The 25,898-nt window shown below is 40.5% G+C and overlaps 1 protein-coding gene across 3 annotated transcripts in view; it reads left to right on the forward strand.

Annotated features, from left to right (window-relative positions):
- The first annotated feature begins 6,220 nt into the window (after nucleotides 1-6,220).
- SCOC (short coiled-coil protein) overlaps nucleotides 6,221-25,898 on the forward strand; it is a 37,757-nt gene continuing 18,079 nt past the window's right edge. For all 3 annotated transcript variants that reach the window (XM_065877859.1, XM_065877860.1, XM_065877861.1), the window contains exon 1: nucleotides 6,221-6,290. In XM_065877859.1, coding sequence (XP_065733931.1) covers nucleotides 6,221-6,290 — 70 coding nt within the window. The remainder of the gene's footprint in view (nucleotides 6,291-25,898) is intronic.

The raw sequence follows: 25,898 nt of genomic DNA on the forward strand, positions 1-25,898 counted from the left end.
TCCTTCTGCTATATTTTGGAAGAGTTTGAGAAGGATTGGTGTTTTCTCTTCTCTAAATGTTTGATAGAATTCGCCTGTGAAGCCATCTGGTCCTGGGCTTTTGTTTGTTGGAAGTTTTTTAGTCACAGTTTCAATTTCAGTGCTTGTGATTGGTCTGTTTATATTTTTTGTTTCTTCCTGGTTCAGTCTTGGAAGCTTGTGCTTTTCTAAGAATTTGTCCATTTCTTCCAGGTTGTCCATTTTATTGGCATATAGTTGCTTGTAGTAATCTCTCATGATCCTTTGTATTTCTGCAGTGTCAGTTGTTACTTCTTCTTTTTCATTCCTAATTCTATTGATTTGAGTCTTCTCTCTTTTTCTCTTGATGACTCTGGCTAATGGTTTATCAATTTTGTTTATCTTCTCAAAGAGCCAGTTAGTTTTATTGATCTTTGCTATCGTTTCCTTCATTTCTTTTTCATTTATTTCTGATATGATCTTTATGATTTCTTTCCTTCTGCTAACTTTGGGGGTTCTTTGTTCTTCTTTCTCTAATTACTTTAGATGTAAGTTTAGGTTGTTTATCTGAGACGTTTCTTGTTTCTTGAGGTAGGATTGTATTGCTATAAACTTCCCTCTTAGAACTGTTTTGGCTGCATCCCATAGGTTTTGGGTCATCGTGTTTTCATTCTCATTTGTCTCTAGGTATTTTTTGATTTCCTCTTTGAATCTCCAGTCATCTCTTGGTTAGTTAGTAGTGTATTGTTTAGCCTCCATGTGTTTGTATTTTTTTACAGATTTTTTCCTTTAATTGATATCTAGTCTCATAGCGTTGTGGTCTGAAAAGATAGTTGATATGTTTTCAATTTTCTTAAATTTACTGAGGCTTGATTTGTGACCCAAGATATGATCTATCCTGGAGAACATTCCATGAGCACTTGAGAAGAAAGTGTATTCTGTTGTTTTTGGATGGAATGTCCTATAAATATCAATTAAGTCCATCTTGTTTAATGTATCATTTAAAGCTTGTGGTTCCTTATTTATTTTAATTTTGGATGATCTGTCCATTGGTGAAAGTGTGGTGTTAAAGTCCCCTACTATGATTGTGTTACTGTCGATTTCCCCTTTTATGGCTGTTAGTATTTGCCTTATGTATTAAGGTGCTCCTATGTTGGGTGCATAAATATTTACAATTGTTATTGTAAAGGGATTGATCCCTTGATCATTACGTAGTGTCCTTCTTTGGCTCTTGTAATAGTCTTTGTTTTAAAGTCTATTTTGTCTGATATGAGAATTGATACTCCAGCTTTCTTTTGATTTCCATTTGCATGGAATATCTTTTTCCATCCCTTCACTTTCAGTTTGTATGTGTCCCTAGGCTTAAAGTGTGTCGCTTGTAGACAGCATATATACGGGTCTTGTTTTTGTATCCAGTCAGCCAGTCTATGTCTTTTGGTTGGAGCATTTAATCCATTTACATTTAAGGTAATTATCAATATGTATGTTCCTATTACCATTTTCTTAATTGTTTTGGGTTTGTTATTGTAGGTCTTTTCTTTCCCTTGTGTTTCCTGCCTAGAGAAGTTCCTGTAGCATTTCTTGTAAAGCTGGTTTGGTGGTGCTGAATTCTCTTAGCTTTTGCTTGTCTGTAAAGGTTTTAACTTCTCCGTCAAATCTGAATGAGATCCTTGATGGGTAGAGTAATCTTGGTTATAGGTTTTTCCCTTTCATCACTTTAAATATGTCCTTCCACTCCCTTCTGGCTTGCAGAGTTTCTACTGAAAGATCAGCTGTTAACCTTATGGGGATTCCCTTGTATATTATTTGTTGTTTTTCCCTTGCTGCTTTTAATATTTTTTCTTTGTATTTAATTTTTGAGAGTTTGATTAATATGTGTCTTGGCGTGTTTCTCCTTGGATTTATCCTGTATGGGACTCTCTGTGTTTCCTGGACTTGACTATTTCCTTTCCCATATTAGGGAAGTTTTCAACTATAATCTCTTCAAATATTTTCTCAGTCCCTTTCTTTTTCTCTTCTTCTTCTGGAACCCCTATAATTCAAATGTTGGTGTGTTTGATGTTGTCCCAGAGGTCTCTGAGACTGTCCTCAATTCTTTTCATTCTTTTTTCTTTATTCTGCTCTGCAGTAGTCATTTCCACTATTTTATCTTCCAGGTCACTTATCCGTTCTCCTGCCTCAGTTATTCTGCTATTGATCCCTTCTAGAGAATTTTTTATTTCATTTACTGGGTTGTTCATGATTGTTTGTTTGCTCTTTAGTTCTTCTAGGTCCTTATTAAACCTTTCTTGTATTTTCTCCATTCTATTTCCAAGACTTTGGATCATCTTTCTTGTATTTTCTCCATTCTATTTCCAAGACTTTGGATCATCTTTACTATCATCATTCTGAATTCTTTTTCAGGTAGACTGCCTATTTCCTCTTCATTTGTTAGGTCTGGTGGATTTTTACCTTGCTCCTCGTCTGCTGTGTGTTTCTCTGTCTTCTCACTTTGCTTAACTTACTGTGTTTGGGGTCTCCTTTTTGCAGGTTGCATGTTCATAGTTCCCGTTGTTTTTGGTGTCTGCCCCAAGTGGCTAAGGTTCGTTCGGTGGGTTGTGTAGGCTTCCTGGTGAAGGGGACTAGTGCCTGTGTTCTGGTGGATGAGGCTGGATCTTGTCTTTCTGGTGGCAGGTCCACGTCTGGTGGTGTGTTTTGCAGTGTCTGTGACCTTATTATGATTTGAGGCAGCCTGTCTGCTAATGGATGGTGTTGTGTTCCTGTCTTGCTAGTTGTTTGGCATAGGGTGTCCAGCACTATAGCTTGCTGGTTGTTGAGTGGAGCTGGGTCTTGGCATTGAGATGAAGATCTCTGGGAGGTTTTCGCCCTTTGAAATTATGTGGAGCTGGGAGGTCTCTGGTGCACCAATGTCCTGAACTGGGCTCTCCCACCTCAGAGGCACAGCCCTGATGCCTGAAAAGTAAGGAGTAAACCACTGGGGGAGCATCCAGAAAAGCAAGGCTCTGTGCTGTTTAGGAAAAAACCATCCTGGACAAGCGCCTCAGAGCCCCTCCTCAGACGTTGGGGCTCAGACAGGCAGCGCTTGTCTCTGGCAGACGTGACCACATGCAGGCACTTGTCTGTCCTTTTTCAAAAGTGGGTTGTCTGTCTCTTTGTGTTGAGTTGTTAAGAGTTCTTTATATATTCTGGACATTAAATCCTTATCAGCTATGTGGTTTGCAAATATTTTCTTACATTCTTTAGGTTGCCTTTTCACATTTTTGATAATGTCCTTTGACATTATCAAAATGCACAAATGTTTTTAATTTTTATGAAATCCAATTTATCTATTAATTCTTTTGTTGCTTGTGTTTTTGGTGTCAAATCTAAGAATTCATTACCAAATTCATGCAATCTTCAAATTCATATGGAACTGCAAGGGACCCCAAATAGTCAAAACTTTATTTAAAGAAGAAAATGTTCGAGTACTCACACTTTCTGACTACAAAACTAACCACAAAGCTACCGTAATCAAAACAGTGTGGTACTGACATAAGTACCGATAGAATAGAACTGAGATTTCAGAAATAAACCCCCCCAAAAAATCTATGGTCAATTGATTTTGACAAGGATGCCAAGACCATTCAATAGGGGAAAGAATAGTCTCTTCAACAAATAGTGTTGGGACAACTGGATATCTAAATGCAAAAGAACGAAGCTGCACCCCTACCTCACTGCATATACAAAAATTAACTCAGAATGGATCAACCTTAATTTAAGAAGTAAAACAATAAAACTAGTAGAAGAAAACATAGGAGTAAATATTTGACATAGATAATTTAAATCCACAGATAATTCTCCACTACAGTTAAAAGTGAACATCTCCATTATAACTTTGCCCAAAGACTATGGGAATAGTGGCAAAGCTGACTGACTTGAGTTTTATCTCTTTTCACTCCCCTGTCCATTAACATAGATACTTCATGAGAAATGTCCTTGAAGGTAATCAGAAAGAAGGCAAAAAACAAGTGCCTAGGCTAATAGTAACAAAAAGTACGATTGGCCATAAGTAATAAAAATAAAACCCAAATACATAGGTTAAGCCAAAGCACACTTTGGTTTCTAAATTCTTTGCCAGGAAAAATGGTATAAATATAGTGATTAAGAGCACAGACCCTGGATCCAGAGGGCCTGGATTCCAATCCCAGCCTTACTTAGCTGCTTGTCTTTTATTTAATCTCTCTCCATTCCTCAGCTCCCTCATCTTTAAAATGGAAATAATATTAGTGCCTACTTCATGGGGTTGTTGCTTAGCACTAGTAACTACTTAGGTGAGTGCTATTATTTCTAGGACTGACAGAGGATGGATCAGAAAGAGAGGTATTTCTACGCTTCCATGATTATATATAGAGTTGCTAGAAAATGCAGCTCATATGGTAGCCATGAGCATATGCCTTGTAGACCTCCAACTTTGGTGTAACTGACCAAGAGCCCCAGCTGCTGTGCTCTGAAATCACCATATTTGCTCAAAGGTCTCACTTCCCACCAGCTGCTCCCATCCAGTAACTAAGCACTGCAGGAGTGCTAAGGGAGACCATTCCTGGGAGGAACAGGACGCCTCTTATGGTCAACTTTGGCTTGAGTACTCTTTGACAACCTTGTTGAAATTTCCCTAGTCTGAAGGACAAGCTAGACTTTCCATCCTGCTTTGTCAGCTCTGCATCATGTTCTGATGGCTCTCCCAGCCTTTCCTGGTTCCATCCCTGTATTCTCTCACCCTTTTAATCCTACTTTAGTGTCCGATTCTTAGAGGACTAACATAGTCTGGCATTCAAAACTCTCTTAGCTATGAACTTTACCTATATGCCACCTTATCTACTATCTCTTAGCTGCATGTACCTTCCACTCTTGGTTCCCAAATGTGCCTAATGCTTCCTCATCTTTGAGCCTTTGTCCATGTCCCTTCACTGAGAAAGCACTCACCACCCGGCCATTTTTGCCTATTGGATACCACTTGTCACTGATCAAGCAACTCAGATGTCACTTTCTCTAAGTCTTTCAAGATCTGCCAACCAGGTATACTCTTTACCTTCTTAAACCTCAATGAATCTTGCCTTTGAGCTTTTTAATAAGCTTATTAACAGCAATAGCTATTTCTTACTTTGAGCCCTCCAGAGTCCCCAGCTTGTATCAAATAGGCACATAATATGTGTAGGATGGAATTGGAAAATTAGGGGGAATTCTAGTGAAATTTAATTTTTAACATTAGGATTTCCAACAGCTTACATCCATTTTGCTTGATATAGCAATAATAAACTCAGATGAATAAAAAAAATCCTATGTATCAAAGCACTTAGGGCAAAATATAGCATGTAGTAGCTCAATTTTAATACCTGCTTAAAATTCTTCATCAAATTTGGCTGATTTTTTCCCCCAAAGAGTGATGATGTAAAATTTTTTTAAAGTTTTGGGTTTGTTTATGTATATCGAGGGGGACTAGGGGCAAAGAAAAACAGCTGTACAAGAAAATTTCCTCCTCTAGCAAAGGGCCTTTGGCCTAAGGGCTGGCAAGCCCAACATCTCTCCCCTTTGGCTCCTCCAGAAATAGAGAAGGGAGATCTTGTCATTTTAATGAGATTTCATGGAGTAATATACAATAATATGAGAGAGCACTGATGAGCTTAATACATAGAGAATCTTATTCCCTCACATATGCCTGATTGTTTGGAGTCATTAATAATCCTTACAGAAGACATTGTGATACAGGATAGGAAACTGAGGCTCTGTGACCAAGTCATGTGCTAGGTCACTGACCCAAATCCCTTAGAATTTTATTGTAGGTGTCCAAAAGATTTGTTAATCACATAAAACTCAATTTCTCCCCCCAACCTCATTCCAGGGCTTTTGGGACAATGTTCTTGGACAATTCAGTCTAAGGAAACTGATACTGGATTGAAGGCGAGGTTTGACATCTAGCCAGAGTACAGCAGGAGTGCCAACTCAACTGCTTCAGGTAAAGGTTTGTAACTCTTTAACTTGGGTCTCTAATCATTTCCGGTTAGGTCCACAACACGCACTAAGAACTCCTCAGGTGGAAAGCAGGAAGAGGGTGGCTTGTGCAAGGATCAGATAGCACCTACGTGGGCGCTCATTTATTAATTATTTAACAAGGGCGATCACATGAGAGAACTGCCGTTCCCCCTGCCCCCATTTTTCTCACTAACAGGCCTGAAAAGTGAACAAGATGGACGGGTCCAGCCAAGAGGAAGAGGAGGATCGTACTTTCACCAACATTTCTCTTGCAGACGACACAGGTAAGGAAGAACCTGATGAATTCTGAAACATAAAATTCAGCAACTGCTCAGCTGTTTTTTAAAACTATAGTTTTTATTGTTTTTATTATAATGGTAAAACATAGTCATTGTAGAAAACTTGAAAAAATATAGCTACAAAAATAAAACCAAAAAAATGTTTAATTAAGAGCTATTTTTCTTTTTCCTTTAAAATTAAGTGATTATTTTAAAGGTTCTTGTGGTTGAATTACACGTACTTTAAAAAATCAGTTGACAAATAAAAATATAAAATGTTTATTTCCTAAGAGCTCAGGAAACATGACCTCAACATATGTAAAGTGTATGTTATATATATAAAGTACAGACGCCCCATTTATATTACTTAGCACCAGTTTGCCAATATGAAGTCAGTGATGAGAGAAGACCTAAAACAACCTAGGATATTATTACTCCAATTTGTTCAATTATAGTCCACTACTTCTCTATTTCGTGAAATAATTTTACCATTTCTGAAAAATGAACTAGAATACACTGCAATTCGCTTTAAAAATTACTGCAGAAAATGTCCGGTTTTTAAGCAAGGACAAAGTTTGCTGAATTCCACACAAGAGAAGGAAAAAGAGGGGAGCAGTGGTTCTAAAACGCTGATGGAAGGGGTAACTATGGCTCATTCAACATCCGAGAGAAAACAGACACTGCTGAGTGGCACAATGTTAACTAGAAACACTTCAAACCTATAAGCAACTACGTCGTGTGTGTGTGTGGGGGGGGGGGGGGGGTTGGTGACGTTGTTTTGTATCCAAGTTCCCTTAGCACAGTCATAGAAGCCAGCAAGACTGCAGCTAAGCAATGGGGGTTACTGATTCTGATTAACAGAGCAGAACATGAATATTTAACATCAATTGCTTTCATACAGCCACGCTTCTCCACTTTCTCCCTAAATGCTCAGATTCAAAAAGCCTCTTTCTAAAGTGTGGCCAATTAGCCGAACTGCCAGCCAGCCAGAGCTAAACTTGGCCTCCTGGCACCGCATAAACATGCTGGGGGCTTTGAAAATCAAACAGGCGCATTTTCAGCCTTTACGACGCGAGGAAAAGTACAAGGTCCCCGGGCTGTTGAAGAAGTGGGATACCGCTGGCCTTCACATGCTCCCATCAGGGCGTTTTAGAAAAACGACAGAGCTGCAGATGGCAGCGAAGGAAACAAAGACCTGGGAAAACCTGCTCCTTAGCTCGTGGAAGACACGATGAGCTCTGAGCGTGCGCGTGGGGAGTCCTATATGCCGTGGGCGCGTGCGGTTCCTACGGGGCGCTGGCTTGCTCCGAAGACGCCCCCGCCCAGGATTCTTTCTCCCTTGTGACGTGGGCTGGGTCTGAAAGCTGATGCTCGCTGAGGCTGAGAAGAAGCCTTTGTGAAACAGATGACTTTCATCCAGTCCTCGGCACCGCCTCATCCCTAACCCTCCGCGTCTCATCCTCTGCCGCCCTCGCGCTTCCAGGGCCCACAAAAGCAGAGGAGGGCGGGGATTTGAAGTCAGGCGTCTAATCCAAGGTTGTCAACAGTTTGGAGAGGGACACCGTCGAAGTTGTTAGCTAACCGAATGTGAGGCCGGCAGTAGGCGTAGGCGCGGAATAAAGTGATAAACTGGGACGGGGTAAGCAGGATGCCTGGGTTGGTGGTGAGCTGTCGCAGCCGAGGGAGGGCTTTGAAGGCTCCTTGCTCGCCCTCAAGACCTCCTCATCCCTGCAGACGAGTCACAGAATCTTGGGGCACCAGGGGCCTTCAGTGATGGTCCAGCGTGGTAACCAGCAGTGGGCTGAGGCACTAGCTCTGATTCGTGCTGCTTCAGCTTTCCAAGACGGCACATAGAAATTGCTCAGGTACTTGTAGCAGGAAAGAACTGAAACCCCATGTTCTTTGGCTTTTGGAGATAAGTGTATCAATTTGATGTGGCAGTACTGGTATGCTCTTGTTAATAAGAGGTTCTTGGTCTTTGATAAATAAAAATGGGAAGACAAATTATGATGAAACAAATGCAGCTTGTTCACAATTTCACATTAGATTGACCTACATTTCTTTCAATAACATCTATTTCCATGCTGAGTTTCCTGCTGTTAAGAAGGAAAACTTAAGAGTGAAGTTTTAAAGAAATTGAAATTTCTTTAAGCTTAGGTGTAGTGTTTTTTTTTTCAAATGATTACTAAGTTTTAAGGCCACAAATACTTATTAAGATGTTTGGACCTGAATACTTAATTTGTGGAACTGTTTGGTATTTCTCTTGGCCTTGGAGAACTGTAAAAAAATAACTTAAAATGAAGGGCACCGTGAACCAAGGTAGTTTGGGAATCTCCGGTCTAAGCTGTACGGTTGTTGCACTGGCCTCCCTTCTGGGTGACAGACACACAGTTCAGGACAAAGACATTTGATAGTATTGCTCTGTCCTTCCTTCCTGTCTTTCTGATCCCCTGGCTTTGATGCTACCACAGTTCTCAGGTTCTCCTTTAACCTCTCCTCATCATTCTCAGGCTCCTTTGGGAACTCTTTCCTACAAGTCTTTCCCCAAGATTCTGCCCTTGGCCTGCTTTCCTTCTCTCTCTGGTTCCACACTATATACCAGTGACTCTAAAACAGCTTGTAAATTCAAACACATTTAGGGCCAAGCAGTGTATTTGTGGGAAAGAGACAATGGTATATCATTGTTTATTTCATTCAGTTTCCAAAACAAACCATTGAAATTTCTATGCTCATTTCAGTTTATTAGGTTTCTCCATCATGTATCTTTTTTTTTTTTTTTTTTGCAGTATGCGCACCTCTCCCTGCTGTGGCCTCTCCCATTGCGGAGCACAGGCTCTGGACACGCAGGCTCAGTGGCCATGGCTCACGGGCCCAGCTGCTCCATGGCATGTGGGATCTTTCTGGACCAGGGCATGAACCCATGTCCCCTGCATCGGCAGGCGGACTCTCAACCACTGTGCCACCAGGGAAGCCCTGTGCATTAATTTTGTATGCTGCTACTTTACCAAATTCATTGATTAACTCTAGTAGTTTTCTGGTAGCCTCTTTAGGATTCTCTATGTAGAGTATCATGTCATCTGCAAACAGTGACAGTTTTACTTCTTCTTTTCTGATTTGGATTCCTTTTTCTTCTCTGATTGTTGTGGCTAAAACTTCCAAAACTATGTTGAATAATAGTGGTGAGAGTGGGCAATCTTGTCTTGCTCCTGATCTTAGTGGAAATGGTTTCAGTTTTTCACCATTGAGGATGATGTTGGCTGTGGGTTTGTCATTTATGGCCTTTATTATGTTGAGGTAAGTTCCCTCTATGCCTACTTTCTGGAGGGTTTTTATCATAAATGGGTGTTGAATTTTGTTGAAAGGTTCGTCTGCATCTATTGAGATGATCATATGGTTTTTCTCCTTCAGTTTGTTAATATGGTGTATCACACTGATTGATTTGCATATATTGAAGAATCTTTGCACTCCTGGCATAAACCCCACTTCATCGTGGTGTATGATCCTTTTAATGTGCTGTTGAATTCTGTTTGCTAGTATTTTGTTGAGGATTTTTGCATCTACGTTCATCAGTGATATTGGCCTGTAGTTTTCTTTCTTTGTGACATCTTTGTCTGGTTTTGGTATCAGGGTGATGGTGGCCTCATAGAATCAGTTTGGGAGTGGTCCTCCCTCTGCTATATTTTGGAAGAGTTTGAGAAGGATCGGTGTTTTCTCTCCTCTAAATGTTTGATAGAATTCACCTGTGAAGCCATCTGGTCCTGGGCTTTTGTTTGTTGGAAGATTTTTAATCACAGTTTCAATTTCAGGGCTTGTGATTGGTCTGTTCATATTTTCTATTTCTTCCTGGTTCAGTCTCTGAAGGTTGTGCATTTCTAAGAATTTGTCCATTTCTTCCCGGTTGTCCATTTTATTGGCATATAGTTGCTTGTAGTAGTCGCTCATGATCCTTTGTATTTCTGTAGTGTCAGTTGTTACTTCTCCTTTTTCATTTCTAATTCTATTGATTTGAGTCTTCCTCCTTTTTTTTCTTGATGAGTCTGGCTAATGGTTTATCAACTTTGTTTATCTTCTCAAAGAACGAGCTTTGTTTTATTGATCTTTGCTATCATTTCATTCATTTCTTTTTCATTTATTTCTGATCTAATCTTTATGACTTCTCTCCTTCTGCTAACTTTGGGGGTTTTTTGTTCTTCTTTCTCTAATTGCTTTAGATGTAAGGTTAGGTTGTTTATTTGAGATGTTTCTTGTTTCTTAAGGTAGGATTGTATTGCTATAAACTTCCCTCTTAGAACTGCTTTGTCTGCATCCCATAGGCTTTGGGTTGTCGTGTTTTCATTGTCATTTGTTTCTAGGTATTTTTTGATTTCCTCTTTGATTTCTTCAGTGATCTCTTGGTTATTTAGTAGTGTATTGTTTAGCCTCCATGTGTTTGTATTTTTTACAGATTTTTTCCTTTAATTGATATCTAGTCTCATAGCATTGGTTGGTTTTTACCTTGCTCCTTCATCTCTGTGTATTTCTCTGTCTTCTCATTTTGCTTAACTTGCTGTGTTTGGGGTCTCCTTTCCACAGGCTGCAGTTTTATAGTTCCCATTGTTTTTGGTGTGTGTCCCCAGCCCCAGCGTGTAAGGTTGGTTCAGTAGCTTGTGTAGGCTTCCTGGTGGAGGGCACTAGTGCCTGTGTTCTGGTGGATGAGACTGGATCTTGTCTTTCTGGTGGGCAGGACCACGTCTGGTGGTGTGTTTTGGGGTGTCTTTGAACTTAGTATGATTTTAGGCAGCCTGTCTGCTAATAGGTGGAGTTGTGATCCTGTCTTGCTAGTTGTTTGGCATGGGGTGTCCAGCACTGGAGCTTGCTGGCCATTGGGTAGAGCTGGGTCTTAGCGTTTAGACTGAGATCTCTGGGAGAGGTCTTGCCAATTGATATGACGTGGGGCTGGGAGGTCTCTGGTAGACCAATGTCCTGAACTCGGCTCTCCCACCTCAGAGGCTCAGGCCTGACACCAGGCCAGAGCACCAAACCCTGTCAGCCACATGGCTTAGAAGAAAAGGGAGAAAAGAAAGAAAGAAAGAAAGAGAGAATTTTAATAAATAAATAATATAAAATAAAATAATTAAAATTTTAAATTAAAATTAAAAAGTAATAAAGAAAAAGAAGATTGCAACCAAACCAATAAACAAATCCACCAATGATAACAAGCACTAAAACTATACTAAGATAAACATAAAAGTCAGAAACAAGTCAGTCGCAGACAGCAAACCCCAAGTCTACAGTTGCTCCCCAAATCCACTGCCTCAATTTTGGGTTGATTCATTGTCTATTCAGGTATTCCACAGATGCAGGGTACCTCAAGTTGATTGTGGGGATTTACTCCACTGCTTCTGAGGCTGCTGGGAGGAATTTCCCTTTCTCTTCTTTGTTCCCACAGCTCCTGGGGTTCAGCTTTGGAGTTGGCCCCACCTCTGCGTGTAGGTCACCCTCATGCTTCTGTTCCTACCCAGACAGGACAGGTTTAAAGCAGTGGCTGATTAGGGGGCTCTGGCTCACTCATGCCGGGGGCAGGGAGGGGTACAGTAGTTATAATATGAATGTGGGGCGAGCCTGTGCTGACAGAGGCCGGTGTGACATTGCAGTAGCCTGAGGCGTGCCGTGCATTCTCCTGGGGAAGTTGTCCCTGGATCATGGGACCCTGGCAGTGGTGGGCTGCACAGGCTCCCAGAAGGGGAGGTGTGGACAGTGACCTGTGTTTACACACAGGCTTCTTGGTGGCGGCAGCAGCAGCCTTAGTGTCTCATACCCATTTCTGGTGTCCTCACTGATAGCCGCAGCTCATGCCCATCTCTGGAGCTCGTTTAGGAGGTGCTCTGAATCTCCTCTCCTCGTGCACCCCAAAATAATGGACTCTTGTCTCTTAGGCAGGTCCAGACTTTTTTCTGGACTCCCTTCCACTAGCTGTGGTGCACTAACCCGTTCAGGCTGTGTTCACGCAGCCAACCCCAGTCCTCTCCCTGGGGTCCGACCTCCGAAGCCCAAGCCTCAGCTCCCAGCCCTGGCCCGCCCCGGTGGGTGAGCAGACAAGCCTCTCAGGCTGGTGAGTGCTGGTCAGCACTGATCCTCTGTGTGGGAATCTCTCTGCTTTGCCCTCCGCACCCCTGTTGCTGTGCTCTCCTCCGTGGCTCCGAAGCATCCCCACTCTGCCACCCGCAGTCTCTGCCCGCTAAGGGGCTTCCTAGTGTGTGGAAACTTTTCCTCCTTCACAGCTCCCTCCCTGAGGTGCAGGTTCCGTGCCCATTCTTTTGTCTCTGTTTTTTCTTTTTTCTTTTGCCCTACTCAGGTACGTGGGGAGTTTCTTGCCTTTTGGGAAGTCTGAGTTCTTCTGCCAGCGTTCAGTAGGTGTTCTGTAGGAGTTGTTCCACATGTAGATGTATTTCTGATGTATTTGTGGGGAGGAAGGTGATCTCCACGTCTTACTCCTCTGCCATCTTGAAGGTCCACCTCTGTAATATATTTTTATTACTCTGAAATCACGAAGTGTGATGCCTCTACCTTTGTTCTTTTTTTCTCTCAGGTTTTTTTTGGTTATTTGGGGGCTTTTGTGGTTTCATATTACCTTTAGAATTGTTTTTTCTATTTCTGTAAAAAATGCCATTGGGATTTTGATAGGAACTGCCCTGAGTGTGTAGACTGCTTTGGGTGGTATGGACAATTTAACAATAGTAAAGACTTTGGGTGGTATGAAAATTACAAAACAATGATGAAAGAAACTAAAGAAGATACAAACAAATGGAAAGTCATCATGTATCTTTTACATGTAGCAGATATTACTCTTAATATGGTTTATTTCACAGTGATGTTTCAAGTTTAATTCTTTCAACAAGGACATGGTTGGTTTGCACATCAAATATATGGGAACATTATTAATTTCACAACATCATTTTCTTTGAAACACACAGTCCTCTTGGACTAGATTTCTTTTGCTACTTTTGATTAAGAGAACAAGAAAAGTTTACTTTTCTTTTAACTCTACTGTAAGCAAGGCAACAGCAATTGTGATGATGAGATAGCAACCAACGCTGAGCCTCTGGGCCAGGGGCCCAGCCAGGTGAGGACTGAGGCTCCTGAAGAGCATGTGCCCTGCTCAGAGAGCCAAGCTGCTTCCCACTTCTAGCTGACTGCTGTCATGAAAGAATGGAAATGCAAAAAAGCACAGTTTTCAAGAGACACCAAAAATACAGGGGTTTTTTTGGTGCAACTTCCTGATTCTTCCCTGTTTTCCACCTAATCCTAATTTTAAAAACAATATCATGGAAGTCCAAACAAAACACATCTGCAGGTCAGATATGACTGCAGAAGAAGGTATTTTCAGACTTCTGTTCTCAAATCTTTATCGTTTGTCTTTATCTCTCTTCTTAGTTTCTGATTCATAATCCAACTGCTTGCTAGAACCTAGATATGTCCCAGGTGTCAAATGAACTCATCTTACCCCTTGGGAACCCCATAATCTGCTCCCACGTATGATTCATAATTTTAATGAATGGCCGCATCATCTACCCAGTTCCTAAAGCGAGAAATTCACATGTCGTCCCATTATCATTTCTCACAACCCAATCAAAGCACTGATTCCTGTTGACTTGACCTTGAAAATGTTTCTCAAATTAATCTGGCCTTCTCCAATCTTATCACCACTTCCCTGATCAGGCCCTCATCATCTCCCACATAAACCACAGCATCAACTGCCCAACTGTTCTTCCTATTTCAATTTCTATCCCTTCACATCTCTCCTCCACACTGCCTATATCACTCCCTCTCCCTGCAGAGACCGATCGATGCCTTGCATCTCCTGCTGGCTGAAGTCCAAGACACTTAACGTGGCATTTAAAGTCTCCCTCTTCCTGGCTCTACCTATCTCTTCAGTGTCATTTCCTGCCACAAAGTTTGGGCTCAGTAGGAAACACTTAATGTTCTATGCACATGCTGTCTATTTCATGCCTCTGGACTTTGCTCATACTGCTCTCTTTGCCTGGAATAACAAAACTCACCCTTTCTTGCCTGGCTAATTCCTATTCATCCTTTAAGAACCCATCCAGGCATCACCTCCTCCAGGAAGCCTTCCTTGACCTTCCCAGGCTGAGTAAGGTTTCCTTTCTCCTTTCTCAGAATGCCAAGCTTATCTCTACCTATATTTTTTCACAGCATATTATACTTGTATGTATATGGGTTCCTTCCACCAACAGACTGTGAGCTGCTGGAAGATGGAACCTGGGTTTTAAAATGTCTGTACTTCTGGCACCTAATCCAATGTCTGGCACCTAATAGACACTCAAAACATTTTGGCCAAATAATTCTGATTGAGTTTGTGTGTACACTGGGATGAGGGCCCCTAGCTGAGAATAGACTCCTAAGGTCAGCTTTCCTAAATCATTTCTAGTTTTAAGAGTTTCTTTCCTATCTCCACTTCTGGGTCATTTAGTTTTGCTTTCAGAAAACATTTATTGAGCACCTACTATCACTTGCCAGGTAGTAGACAGGACCTGGCTATTTGGAGAATTGGCTCAGAGTAGTGTGGAAGAAAGGGCTTGAACTTTGGAGTCAGAAATTCCTGGACTTGAGTCTGTTGGACTTTTAGCGAGTTATGTAACATCCCTGAGCCTCAGTTTCCTAGATCATGAAATGATCATAAGAGTATGTCTCTGAATTGTTTTGAAGATTAAATGAAATAATAAAGGAGGCTTCCTGAACCAGCCTGGCCTACAGTAAGTATTCAGTACATTTTAGTTCCTCCTTTGCCCACTTCAAAGAGATCACACACAAGTTTCTTAAAAGGCTCCAAGATTTGTCAACATTGGCTGTCATGGTAACGGCACCGCCCTGTGGATGCTGCTCTGTAAGTGGGACTGCTGATGTCTTCCTGATAAAGAGGCTTGTGGTAGAAGGGGGCGGGGGGTGGATACGAACAAACCCTTTAAACAAGAGCATGATTCTCTTCTGATACAAATAAGATAGCTCCTCTTTTTCCTCTTCATCCTGGCCCTCACCTCTTCCCTGCCAACATTCTTCCCACCACTGTCCTCCTTTATGCCTCAGCCTCCTTCCTGACTCTGCTCTCTAAAATCTCTCCTGGATAATAGTCAAAGCTGCTTCTGCATCTGTTTTTGGCATCCCAATTAGCCCTCATTGTAAGGTGGTAATAAGCTTCCTGGAGAAGTGGCACAATTGTCGTGTGCTTTTATTTGGTACCTCTTCCTACCACTGTTTGGAAAATGTAACAATACCCCCCTCGTGCCCCGCTGAAAGCGGTCTGGGTTTGAAAAGCTTTCAGAAGGCCATCTGCCATCCCCTCAGCCAAGCAGCAGATCAGACACGACGCCCTGCATTAGTTAGCACTCCAAGGTATCAAGGGCCTGTATTCCTTTTCATCTCACCCTCCATTATAATATGGGCTAAAGAAGGAAACATACTCGTGGCTACCCAGCTGGAAGACACAGTGAGTCATAGCAGGAGTCTTGTCCGAAAAAAGGGAGCAGGCTTTTCTTTTCTGATGGTGAATGGAGCCAGTGTTTGCAGCCAGCACCACGCTCCAGCGTCCCCTGCACTGCTGGTAAGGGCTTGACTGCGTTACCCTGGACCTCATGGGAGGATATGGTGCTGATGACTCCTGGAGTGGAGGCATCCTTCAATAAGTACACAAGGATGAGGTGAGGGTTGGTCGCATGTGCTGGTCAGGAACAGTGAAGCGCTCCCTGCTTCACCTCAGTTTATACCCTCCAATGAATTTGGCCATGAATATTAATTTAAAAGATTATTCAGACATACTTAGAGATGCCAAAAGAGATCACCTCTAGAATGGTACAAGTGTTTTTGTTTTTAGTGGCTTGAACAAGGGTGTTCATTGCACCAGCAATGGCAGAAAGTTTCAGCAAATCTTAATTGGCATTTGGGATCCATATAAGTATACATAATGTCATTGGCCAAGTGAAATATCTCTTCCTGTAAGCTGAAGATAATATGGACAGTGGCATTGGGAATACCTCCCCTGGCCCAGCAAAATGCCTTTGAGACTTAGCAGAAGAGATTCAATAAGAAAAAGGAGATTAACTCTGCTTCTCAGTAGCTTCTGAGAGTGCTATGACTCTGGGGTCACTAATGTATCACTAGAAATTGTAAGTGCTTTCTGCGAAAAAAAATCTTCCATCAGAAGAAATCCACTTAACTGAAATAAAACAATCTAGCATAATGCAAAAACTAGTTTTAATAAACAAACTTAAGAAACAGAATGTTACGGCAGCATCTAAATATTCTCAGTAATCTAGATTGTTCTCTAATTTTCTCATCAAAACGTAAGTATTAATATTTTGACTCTTCCCTTAAAAGACAAAACCATCCATCAATCGCCTTGTGTCAGTAATGTGTTTTTTCTTTATTAGATTAACAACAACAAAAAAGGGAGTAAGAATGTTTTACGTTAAATTTATATGAAAGCCTTCATAATTGTGCTAATTTTTTTTCCTAGAGAAAAATCCAGAGGAGATTCAAAAGATCAAGGGTGAATTTGATTTACCTGAGCTCATGAGCTAATGAGATGCTGACCTTCCCCACGTCTTTTTCCTGTCAAGAAGGGAGCCAGGGGGCTATTTTCCATCATGGGGACCTTCATTTCAAAAAGGCTCCAATTGGATTGGATCCACTTTGGACACATTTCCCCTCACAGGCCTCCAGCCTGCCTGACTTGTTCCGAATTTGAGGGTCAGAGCCTGGTTTCCTTAGACGCTTGGGGTTCCCCTGAGAGATCCTTTGAAGGTTCTCTTTGAGCCTTCAGACAGAATCTGGAGTGTAGAGAGAAGGAGGGTGATGCTTAAAGAGCAGGGCAGACTGGAGGAACCAGCTTCAGCTGTGCTCCTCAACCCTAGGAATGATGTTTAAGTGATTCAAAAGCTCTCAGTGACCCTACAGGAAGCAATATGTACTCCAATCACAGAATCAGAGTTGTTGTAAAAGCTGTTTCAGAAAGACATGTTTTGCTTTCACGGATAGGCTTTAACCTTCATTTTCAATCCTTGAATTTGACATTGGAAAGGGAAGGGACTCAGTGGCAGCCCCCATGAATGGCCAGGAGAATAGTGAGCCTCCCTTGCCAGCTTTTTTTTACATCTTTATTGGAGTAAAATTGCTTTACAATGTTGTGTTAGTTTCTGCTACACAACCAAGTGAATCAGCTCTATGTACACATATGTCCCCGTATCCCCTCCCTCTTGAGCCTCCCTCCCACCCCTCTAGGTGGTCACAAAGCACCGAGCTGATCTCCCTGTGCTATGCAGCATCTTCCCACTAGCTGTCTGTTTTACATTTGGTAGTGTATACATGTCAATACTACTCTCTCACTTCGTCCCAGCTTCCTCTTCCCCCACTGTGTCCTCAAGTCTGTTCTCTATGTCTGCATCTTTATTCCTGCCCTGCCACTAGGTTCATCAATACCATTTTTTTAGATTCATATATATGTGTTAGCATACAGTATTTGTTTTTCTCTTTCTGACTTACTTCACTCTGTATGACAGACTCTAGGTCCATCCACCAAACTACAAATAACTCAATTTCATTTCTTTTTATGGCTGAGTAATATTCCATTGTATATATGTGCCACATCTTTATCCATTCATCTGTTGATGGACACTTAGGTTGCTTCCATGGCCTGGCTATTGTAAATAGAGCTGCAGTGAACATTGTGGTACATGACTCTTATTGAATTATGGTTTTCTCAGGGTTATATGCCCAGTACTGGGATTGCTGGGTCATATGGTAGTTCTCTTTTTAGTTTTTTAAGGAACCTCCATATTGTTCTCCATAGTGGTTGTATAAATTTACATTCCCACCAACAGTGCAAGAGGGTTCCCTTTTCTCCACACTCTCCCACATTTATCGTTTGTAGATTTTTTGATGATGGCCATTCTGACCAGTGTGAGGTGATACCTCATTGTAGTTTTGATTTGCATTTCTCTAATGATTAGTGATGTTGAGCATCTTTTCATGTGTTTGTTCCTTGCCAACTTTTTGTTAGAGCGACCTGAATCTTCCCTCCACCAGCCTCCCTGGGATGCACACAGCCAACAGTCACCCCTTTTCAGCCCTTACTGGCTTTCTTCCCCATTTAATCATTGCTCCCTTGTTTCTCCACACACACGTTTCATTGTCAGCTTAATGACTTTGGCTCAGACTACTTGGCTGTGCACATGCCTTGGTTCTCTCCTCGCTGGTAGCATGACACGAGTAAAAGTGGAAAAAGCTTGCATTTTAAAACACATTCGTCCTTTCTTATCCCTCCTGAGAATCTTCACTACCTTTTCCAAGCAGACAAAAGACAACTATTATTCCTTCACCTATGTGAATATTTTGCTTTCATTTGCATTCTTGGTGAAAAGGTTAGTGGGTTTCTCTAAGGTCATGATAACTATTTAGAAAGCTTTGTTTATAAAAGTATCTAGAAGATGTTTTTTCAACACTGTTTCTTATCCTTTTTAATTTTAGAATTTTAAATGGCTTGAGCTTCTTTGTGCTATGACAGTGTTCCTCAATGTACAGGGGATTCCTGTCCCTTCTGCTTTAAAATAGTGTAAAAACAGAATTTCTGTAAATACAACGTAGTTGAGAATGGACTTGAGGACACGGGAAGGGGGAAGGATAAGCTGGGACGAAGTGAGAGAGTGGCATGGACATATATACACTACTAAATGTAAAATAGATAGCTAGTGGGAAGCAACCGCATAGCACAGGGAGATCAGCTAGGTGCTTTGTGACCAGCTAGAGGGGTGGGATAGGGAGGGTGAGAGGGAGATGAAGAGGGAGGAGATATGGGGATACATGTATATGTATAGCTGATTCACTTTGTTATAAAGCAGAAACTAACACACAATTGTAAAGCGGTTATACTCCAATAAAGATGTTTAAAAAACCCCAGAAAACACAGTTGATATATAATTTGAGCCAGTCACAGTTAGCAATGATGGTTGGCCCCTAGACACTAACATTTTCAGCCAGTGCCTCTCTGTGAAATACTTAGTGATCGTCAAACACACAATTGCCCAGGGAGAGCCTATGTTTCAAGGAATTTCTCAAAGAATAGTACTTGTAGAATATTTCCTGCTAACACAAACAGTATCTCCTTTGTTGGTCCATTTTGTAAGTTGGGACATTATCCATTTTCCATAGTATGTAATCATTTGACTGTAAAAGGAATTAGGCAAATTCACAGCTAACTGGTCATTTTTGAAAAGCAAACTGTATGTTTAATATTTCTGTCATGTTCCAATGATTACATTTTTAAGGGATTCTTTTTTGCCAACCTTTTGTTTTGGGGTGTGGGAGACAGGTAATCTAAAGCAGACATTGAAGAAAGATGATTAGTCACCTGTCACTCTAATTTTCCTATAGGTTCTCAATTCTGGAGACAATTAGGAAAACCAGTTGGTTTCTTTAGAAATCCTGGTGAACTCTTTGGATATTTGATACCATCTAAAAAATAACCCACATTCATCACAAATAAAACTAAGAGAGTCACAAAATTAAGTATTTGGAGTGAGCCCACATTCTATTAACTAGTCATGTGTCTCTTAGATAAATGTTAATAACATTTATTGAGAACTTAATACGTCCCAGGTGCTGTGCTCAGAACTTCACATTCATTATCTCATTTAATCCTCACAAATAGCATGTGACAGACATTATTATCCCTGTTTTTGAGATTGAAGACTGGGGCTCAGAAAGGTTTAAGAACTTGTATGAAGCAGAGCTGGGATAGCAGCCCAGGTCTGAGTGACTTCAAAGCCTTCATCAAATGACAGTGCATCAGGACAGCAATTACCAGATTGCATAACTGCATTATACTGACAAGGTGGAAGCAATAAGGTGCTTTGCAGACATTGAACAATGTAATATGGTCCCTTAGTTATGTTATGAGGTCACTGTTTCAAAAATGTAATCATAGATTCAGAGGGCAAGAAGAGCCCCAGAGGCTCTCTAACAATATTGGAGTACGCTCAGACAAGAAAGGTAGAATATAAAATTGTACCTATGTTGTGATTACAACCATGTAAAAGTAATTTATGTATATGGACTAGGATGGGACGAGAACTTCGGAAAATGTATTTACTAATGTGTAGGGATTATGTTATTACATTTTCATGTTCTATTTATACAATAATTTTTTTCTTAAAGATAAGATTAACAGAAGTTTTTCTGATATACAGAAGAAAGATATTAATCCTAACATGAGTGCTGATTTTGAGAAGCATGTGAAAATACCAGTGCTAGGATTAAGGACACCTATCAAAACATCACTACTGTCTTTTGCATTTTTAGTGATGCATGCAAAAATTTGTATTAGGAAAATAAAATGTAGAAAGTGGTAGATTTGGCTATAGGACACACCAGGCACAGAGGGTGGGGAGAAGGGGAGATAAGACATTAAATTGTAAATGCCACCCTTCAGCATAGTCATATCTTATATGTTTAAGTTTTATTTTGAAACAATATCAAGTGCCAAAAACTTGCAAGCATGTGAAGAAGGATCCTTTCTTCCTGAATTATTTGAGAGTAAGTTGCCAACTCAATGCCCCATCACCCCCGGACACTTTAGTGCGCACTTCCTACGAACAAGGACAATCTCCTTCATAATCATGATACAACCAACAAAGTCATACATTCATACATTACTGTCACCTCATCTTCAAAGTGCATTTAAGGCTCACCAGTTGTCTTGATAATATCCGTGACAGAAAAGGCACCCAGCTAGAATCATACATTGCATTTAGTTGTCATGTCGATTTAGCCTCCTTCAATCTGGAACAATTCCTCAATCTTTACTTTTGTAACCTTGATACTTTTAAAGATTATAGAGCAGTTAGTTTATAAAAGGGTCCTCAATATTGATACACTTGGCAAGAATATCAGAAGTGATGCTGTGTTCTTCTCATTGCACCCTATCAGGTGGTACATAATTTCTATTTATCCCTTTACTAGTGAGGTTCACTTTGCCCCCTTGGTTATGGTGGTAACTTACTCCTTTTTCTTTTAATAATAAGCAAGTATTTGGGGGGTGGGAGATATTGTGAAACTATGTAAATATTCCATTTCACATCAGACTATTATGTATGTATGTATGTAAATCAGAATAGACTCATGGTTTCCTAATTTATTGAGTGGGTTAAAAATCCTCAGCGTGCCCTTAAAGAAGGAGAAGAGGAAGAGCTACCTACTATCTTGAAATCTTTTATATGTAGTATTTTAATCAAGCCTATATGGATTCTCTTCCTACTGCCTTGAGTTATTAAAATTCTCACTTACACTCACTTGATTTCTTCTTCTCTAAAAAATTAGTCTCCAAAAGAGAGATAGGAAAGAATGACCAACAAGGAAAAGTTGCACATTCTTTTGTCCATTCATCCACTCAACAAATATTTAATGAGAGACTACAATGTACCAGGTTCTCAGTTCAGGCTGTCACTTCAGTGTGTCTGGTTTGAGCCTCAAGCGGTGCTTCCCCTGCAATGAATGGCCACCACATGGATGGTGGGTGTAGACAGCACGTGTTCCTATTACCATGTGTCTGGGCTCCCCAAAGTTGTTAACCTTAATTCCTCTCAGAAGATGGGATGTTTATAAGCCAAACACTGCTATTTCCACATGGACCTCAAATTCAGGATTCATGTTAGGGTTATGATCTTAACTTCCACATACCAGATGGGCCATGTTGACAAAATGGTCAAGATACAGAGCAGAACTGTCTCTGTCATTTCACTAGACTACTTATTGTAACTCTTCCTCCTACGTTTGTTTTAAGGAAAACACCATCATATTCGGTCTCATTTTCAACATTCTAATAGAGGCTGATTCATCGTAGCATCTTTAATTTGTTGCACCTCATGCCTTCTCTTTTTTCTCACATCTTCCTTATTCCCTCCACAAATTTTAAAATCCACTCTGTTCTTAGTATTTACCTTGACTTTTCTCCCTCTCAACTGACATCTCTGGTCTTGTTTCTCCCCTCCCTGCCTTGTTCTACCTCCCTCTTTTCTACCTTCCCTCCTTCCCATCTATGCTGTCCTCATATCTATGCTTGTCCAAGGTCCTCTTCCTATTTCCTTCTTCCTAATCTCATGGCCTGACCTTTGCACTTTTTGCTCCTCTGGTCCAGGAGATGAAACAATACTTCACTAGTCTGAGTTGAATGATTTTGGGGAAAAGTTTTAGTTTTATAATTTTAGTACATGGAGAGGAAGCCTTCAGCTCAGATAAATTTAGGTTTAAGCACATATAATTTGCACATTACAATTATTGCTGCTAAGTCTATTAACCATTCACAAATAAATATTGCTTCACAGGCTAGTTATTTCCCTTATTATTCATTTATGGAGGATGCCTTTTCCTTAGGCAACAGTGAGTAATAATTAAGTTTCCAAGCTCTGTAGTTGAAGTCCCTGAAATCAAGTCCTGGCTCAGCAAACTGTGGTAACACTGGGCAAGTTATTTAACCTCTCTAAGCTTTAGTTTCCTCTTCCATAGCATGGGGATACCAAGTACCTACCTTCTAAACATTTTGTAAGAATTAAATAAAATAGTTCTTGTAAAACTGTGGGGCACCTGGTAAGGGGGGAATAAATGTTACATATATTATCAATATAGTAAAAATACTTGTGATGTACAAGGGAAAATTCTCTACAACTAATACCCTTGACTAAACAAATGATTTTTGAAGTTTGTAAAATTGTCACTGCTAATATGCAAAAACTAAGCTCAAAATATGAACTTTGGGCTGTACTTGGCTAAAATCCACCACAGTTCTTTACTGTTCCACCGGAAACAGCAATTCATTTTCTTTTTCTGTCACCACCTCAGTCCTAATAATCCCTTCCCGAAAATTCCATAAGCTTTATGTATTTAAAGATATAAAAGGTGAACGACTTATGGTTAGGAGGCTTTAGAAACCTTTTTCCATCCGCTTGGTGACTGACCTAAAGGGGTTTACAGATGTTCTGGTCAACACATAGGACTCTTCCAGTGAAATGTCACCATGAGGTAAGCCCTTCCCAACCTCAGTGGATTACAAGGCAGGGAAACCACATCAAACCCAAGTGGTGAGAGAAGCACTCAGTGCTTCAGGAAAGACCTATAGAGTCTGGGAGATTCTGGGCTCTCTACACAGTGGTATAGTGTCACCAACCTACAAAGTCTAGGTCCTGGAATCACCATTTTAAGCAGGCAAAGTTACTGTGGAAGGGGAAAATCTTTCCAGGAAAATTCTTTGTAAGGAAAACATACAGAAAAACCAAAGCAAAACAAACAAAACAACTAACAGTTCAAGCTATTGAGTTCAAGAAGAATTCAGTGGATTTGGCCATCAAATATTCAGTGGATTTGGCCATCAAATATTCAGTGGATTTGGCCATCAAATAGGCTGCAGCTCAGAGCTAGGAATTTGCTGTAAGTTAGAACTTTGGAACCAGGACTTTCTTAGTCAAAGTTATACAGTTTGAGGTTGTTTTCTGAGGGAAGGACAAGGGTAAACAGGCTAAATAATACAGTTTTCAAAAGTAAGTCTTCTGCTAAACAATGATAGCCTTTCTCAACCAGGCTTCCTCAAAAGAACCTTGGAACATGGAAAAGGATCTGAGTGACTACTTTCTCAATTCTCTCAGGGATGCCACATAAGAAGTACCTTTCTAGATGCAAGGGGAGAATTGATTTTATTTCATGCAATGAATACCTTAGGTGGGCTTAGTTCTCTCTCAGAACCTTGGGTGAAAAAGGGCTGGTGTCTGATAGGGTAACCCACCCAGGTGGCAGAGTTGCAACATGGTACTATCATTTTCCTAGAACTCGAGACTAAAAATCATGGTCATCTTGGACCCTTCCTTCACTTTTATCTTCCATGGTTGATTAATCTGTTAACACATCCTGCTTCTACTTTTTAAAAAATGTTTATGGTAATATCCCTTCGTCTCCTTTTCCACTGCCTCTACCACTCACGACTGAATTTTATAACAGTCATAGAGTCATATGACCTAGCCTCTAGGAATATCAGTTTTCTCATGTGCAAAGTAAAGATAATCATAGTAACTACCTCATAGGATTATGGTAAGGATTGAATGAATTATTTTATGTTCAGTGCTCAGTACAGCACCTTACAGATAGTTGGAACTCAGTAAATGTTAGCTATTACTGTTGTTATTATATACGCCTCCTCCTGTAGTGTCTTCCTACCGATTCACTCTGGATACTTAGTTCTCCATATATCTTTCTAGAAAACACGTCTCTCACCACCTTAGGAATCCACTGGATCAAATTCCTGCTTGGCTTTCCATGTTTTCCTCAGCTGATTCATTCATTCACTCTTTCATTTATTAATTTTTTCCAACTTACTTCCTACTACCTCCAAACACGTATCATTCAGCCATTCATTCACTATGTTTATATTGCATCCCTGTTATGGGCCAGGTATTGGAGATACAGAAAGAAATGAAGGGAGAAGCACTGCCAACTCTTGTAATAGTTGCAGTTGGGAGAATATCAAGTCTACTAGTCAGAAGGTCTCTCCATCATGTCCCTACCCCAGATGTGCTCCTAATCCAGCCCCACTCTCTCTCTTCTCTCCGAAGTTCTGTCATACTTTAGCACCACCCTGCTTTACAGTTGTTCTAGCTAATGTGGGTTCGATATGTCTTACCAACTAGATTATAAATTCTTTGAGAGATGTCTGTACTCTCTTAAGTGAGCAACACATTAGGAGTTCCAATGATACTTTTTGACTGAGACGGACTCATTGATTTTTATAGGGTGCAGAACACATATATCCTCTACTGGGTCCATAGTCTCAAAATGTAAATATCTTTAAAATGGGTAGTTTAGCGGAGGAAGGAGAACTTATATTTCTATCAGTTAGAATATGTATTCACTTGGACTGAGAGCTCTTTGATTTATTATAGCTGATGTTTTTGACTATTAATAGAAGATTAACTAGTACCTGAGAGGTGTATATTATTTTGTATTTTTCATTATTTTGTATAGAATCAGAGAAATTTCCTAAATAAATTCTTTGTTTTGATTATTCTTGCTGTATAACATACCCCAAAACTTAGTGTTGTAAGGCAACAACCGTTTTGTTTGCTCACTGTTCTGTGGCTCAGTGATTCAGGGGGTTTAGCTGGGCAGTTTTCCCTTGGGAATCCCTGATGCCGTTGCAGTCAGATGTCAGCTGGGCTGCAGTCATCTGAAGTTTGAAAAGAGCCTTAGACTTACTAGACTTTTAGTCCCACCCCTGAGGTGAGACTTCAGGCAAGTCGTTTTGTTTCTCTGGGTCTCATTTTCCACACATAATGAAATAAAACCAACAAATCCTTTCGAGAGCTCTTTCAGCTCAAAAGTTGATTATATGAAATGAGAAAATAATGTTTGGATATGAACAGCTACAAATAAGTCATTGTGCATAATTAAGGTCATTCTACAAGTAGAAAATGTTACTACATGAATGGAAAACACAGGATTGATATAAGAAAAATCTTTTGTGGTGAATTATCAATAGAAACTGATCTTGAATCAATTTTGCCACTAGAGGTCACTAGCGTACCA

Source organism: Phocoena phocoena, chromosome 5 (assembly GCF_963924675.1).
Source record: "Phocoena phocoena chromosome 5, mPhoPho1.1, whole genome shotgun sequence".
NCBI classification, from domain to species: Eukaryota; Metazoa; Chordata; class Mammalia; order Artiodactyla; family Phocoenidae; genus Phocoena; species Phocoena phocoena.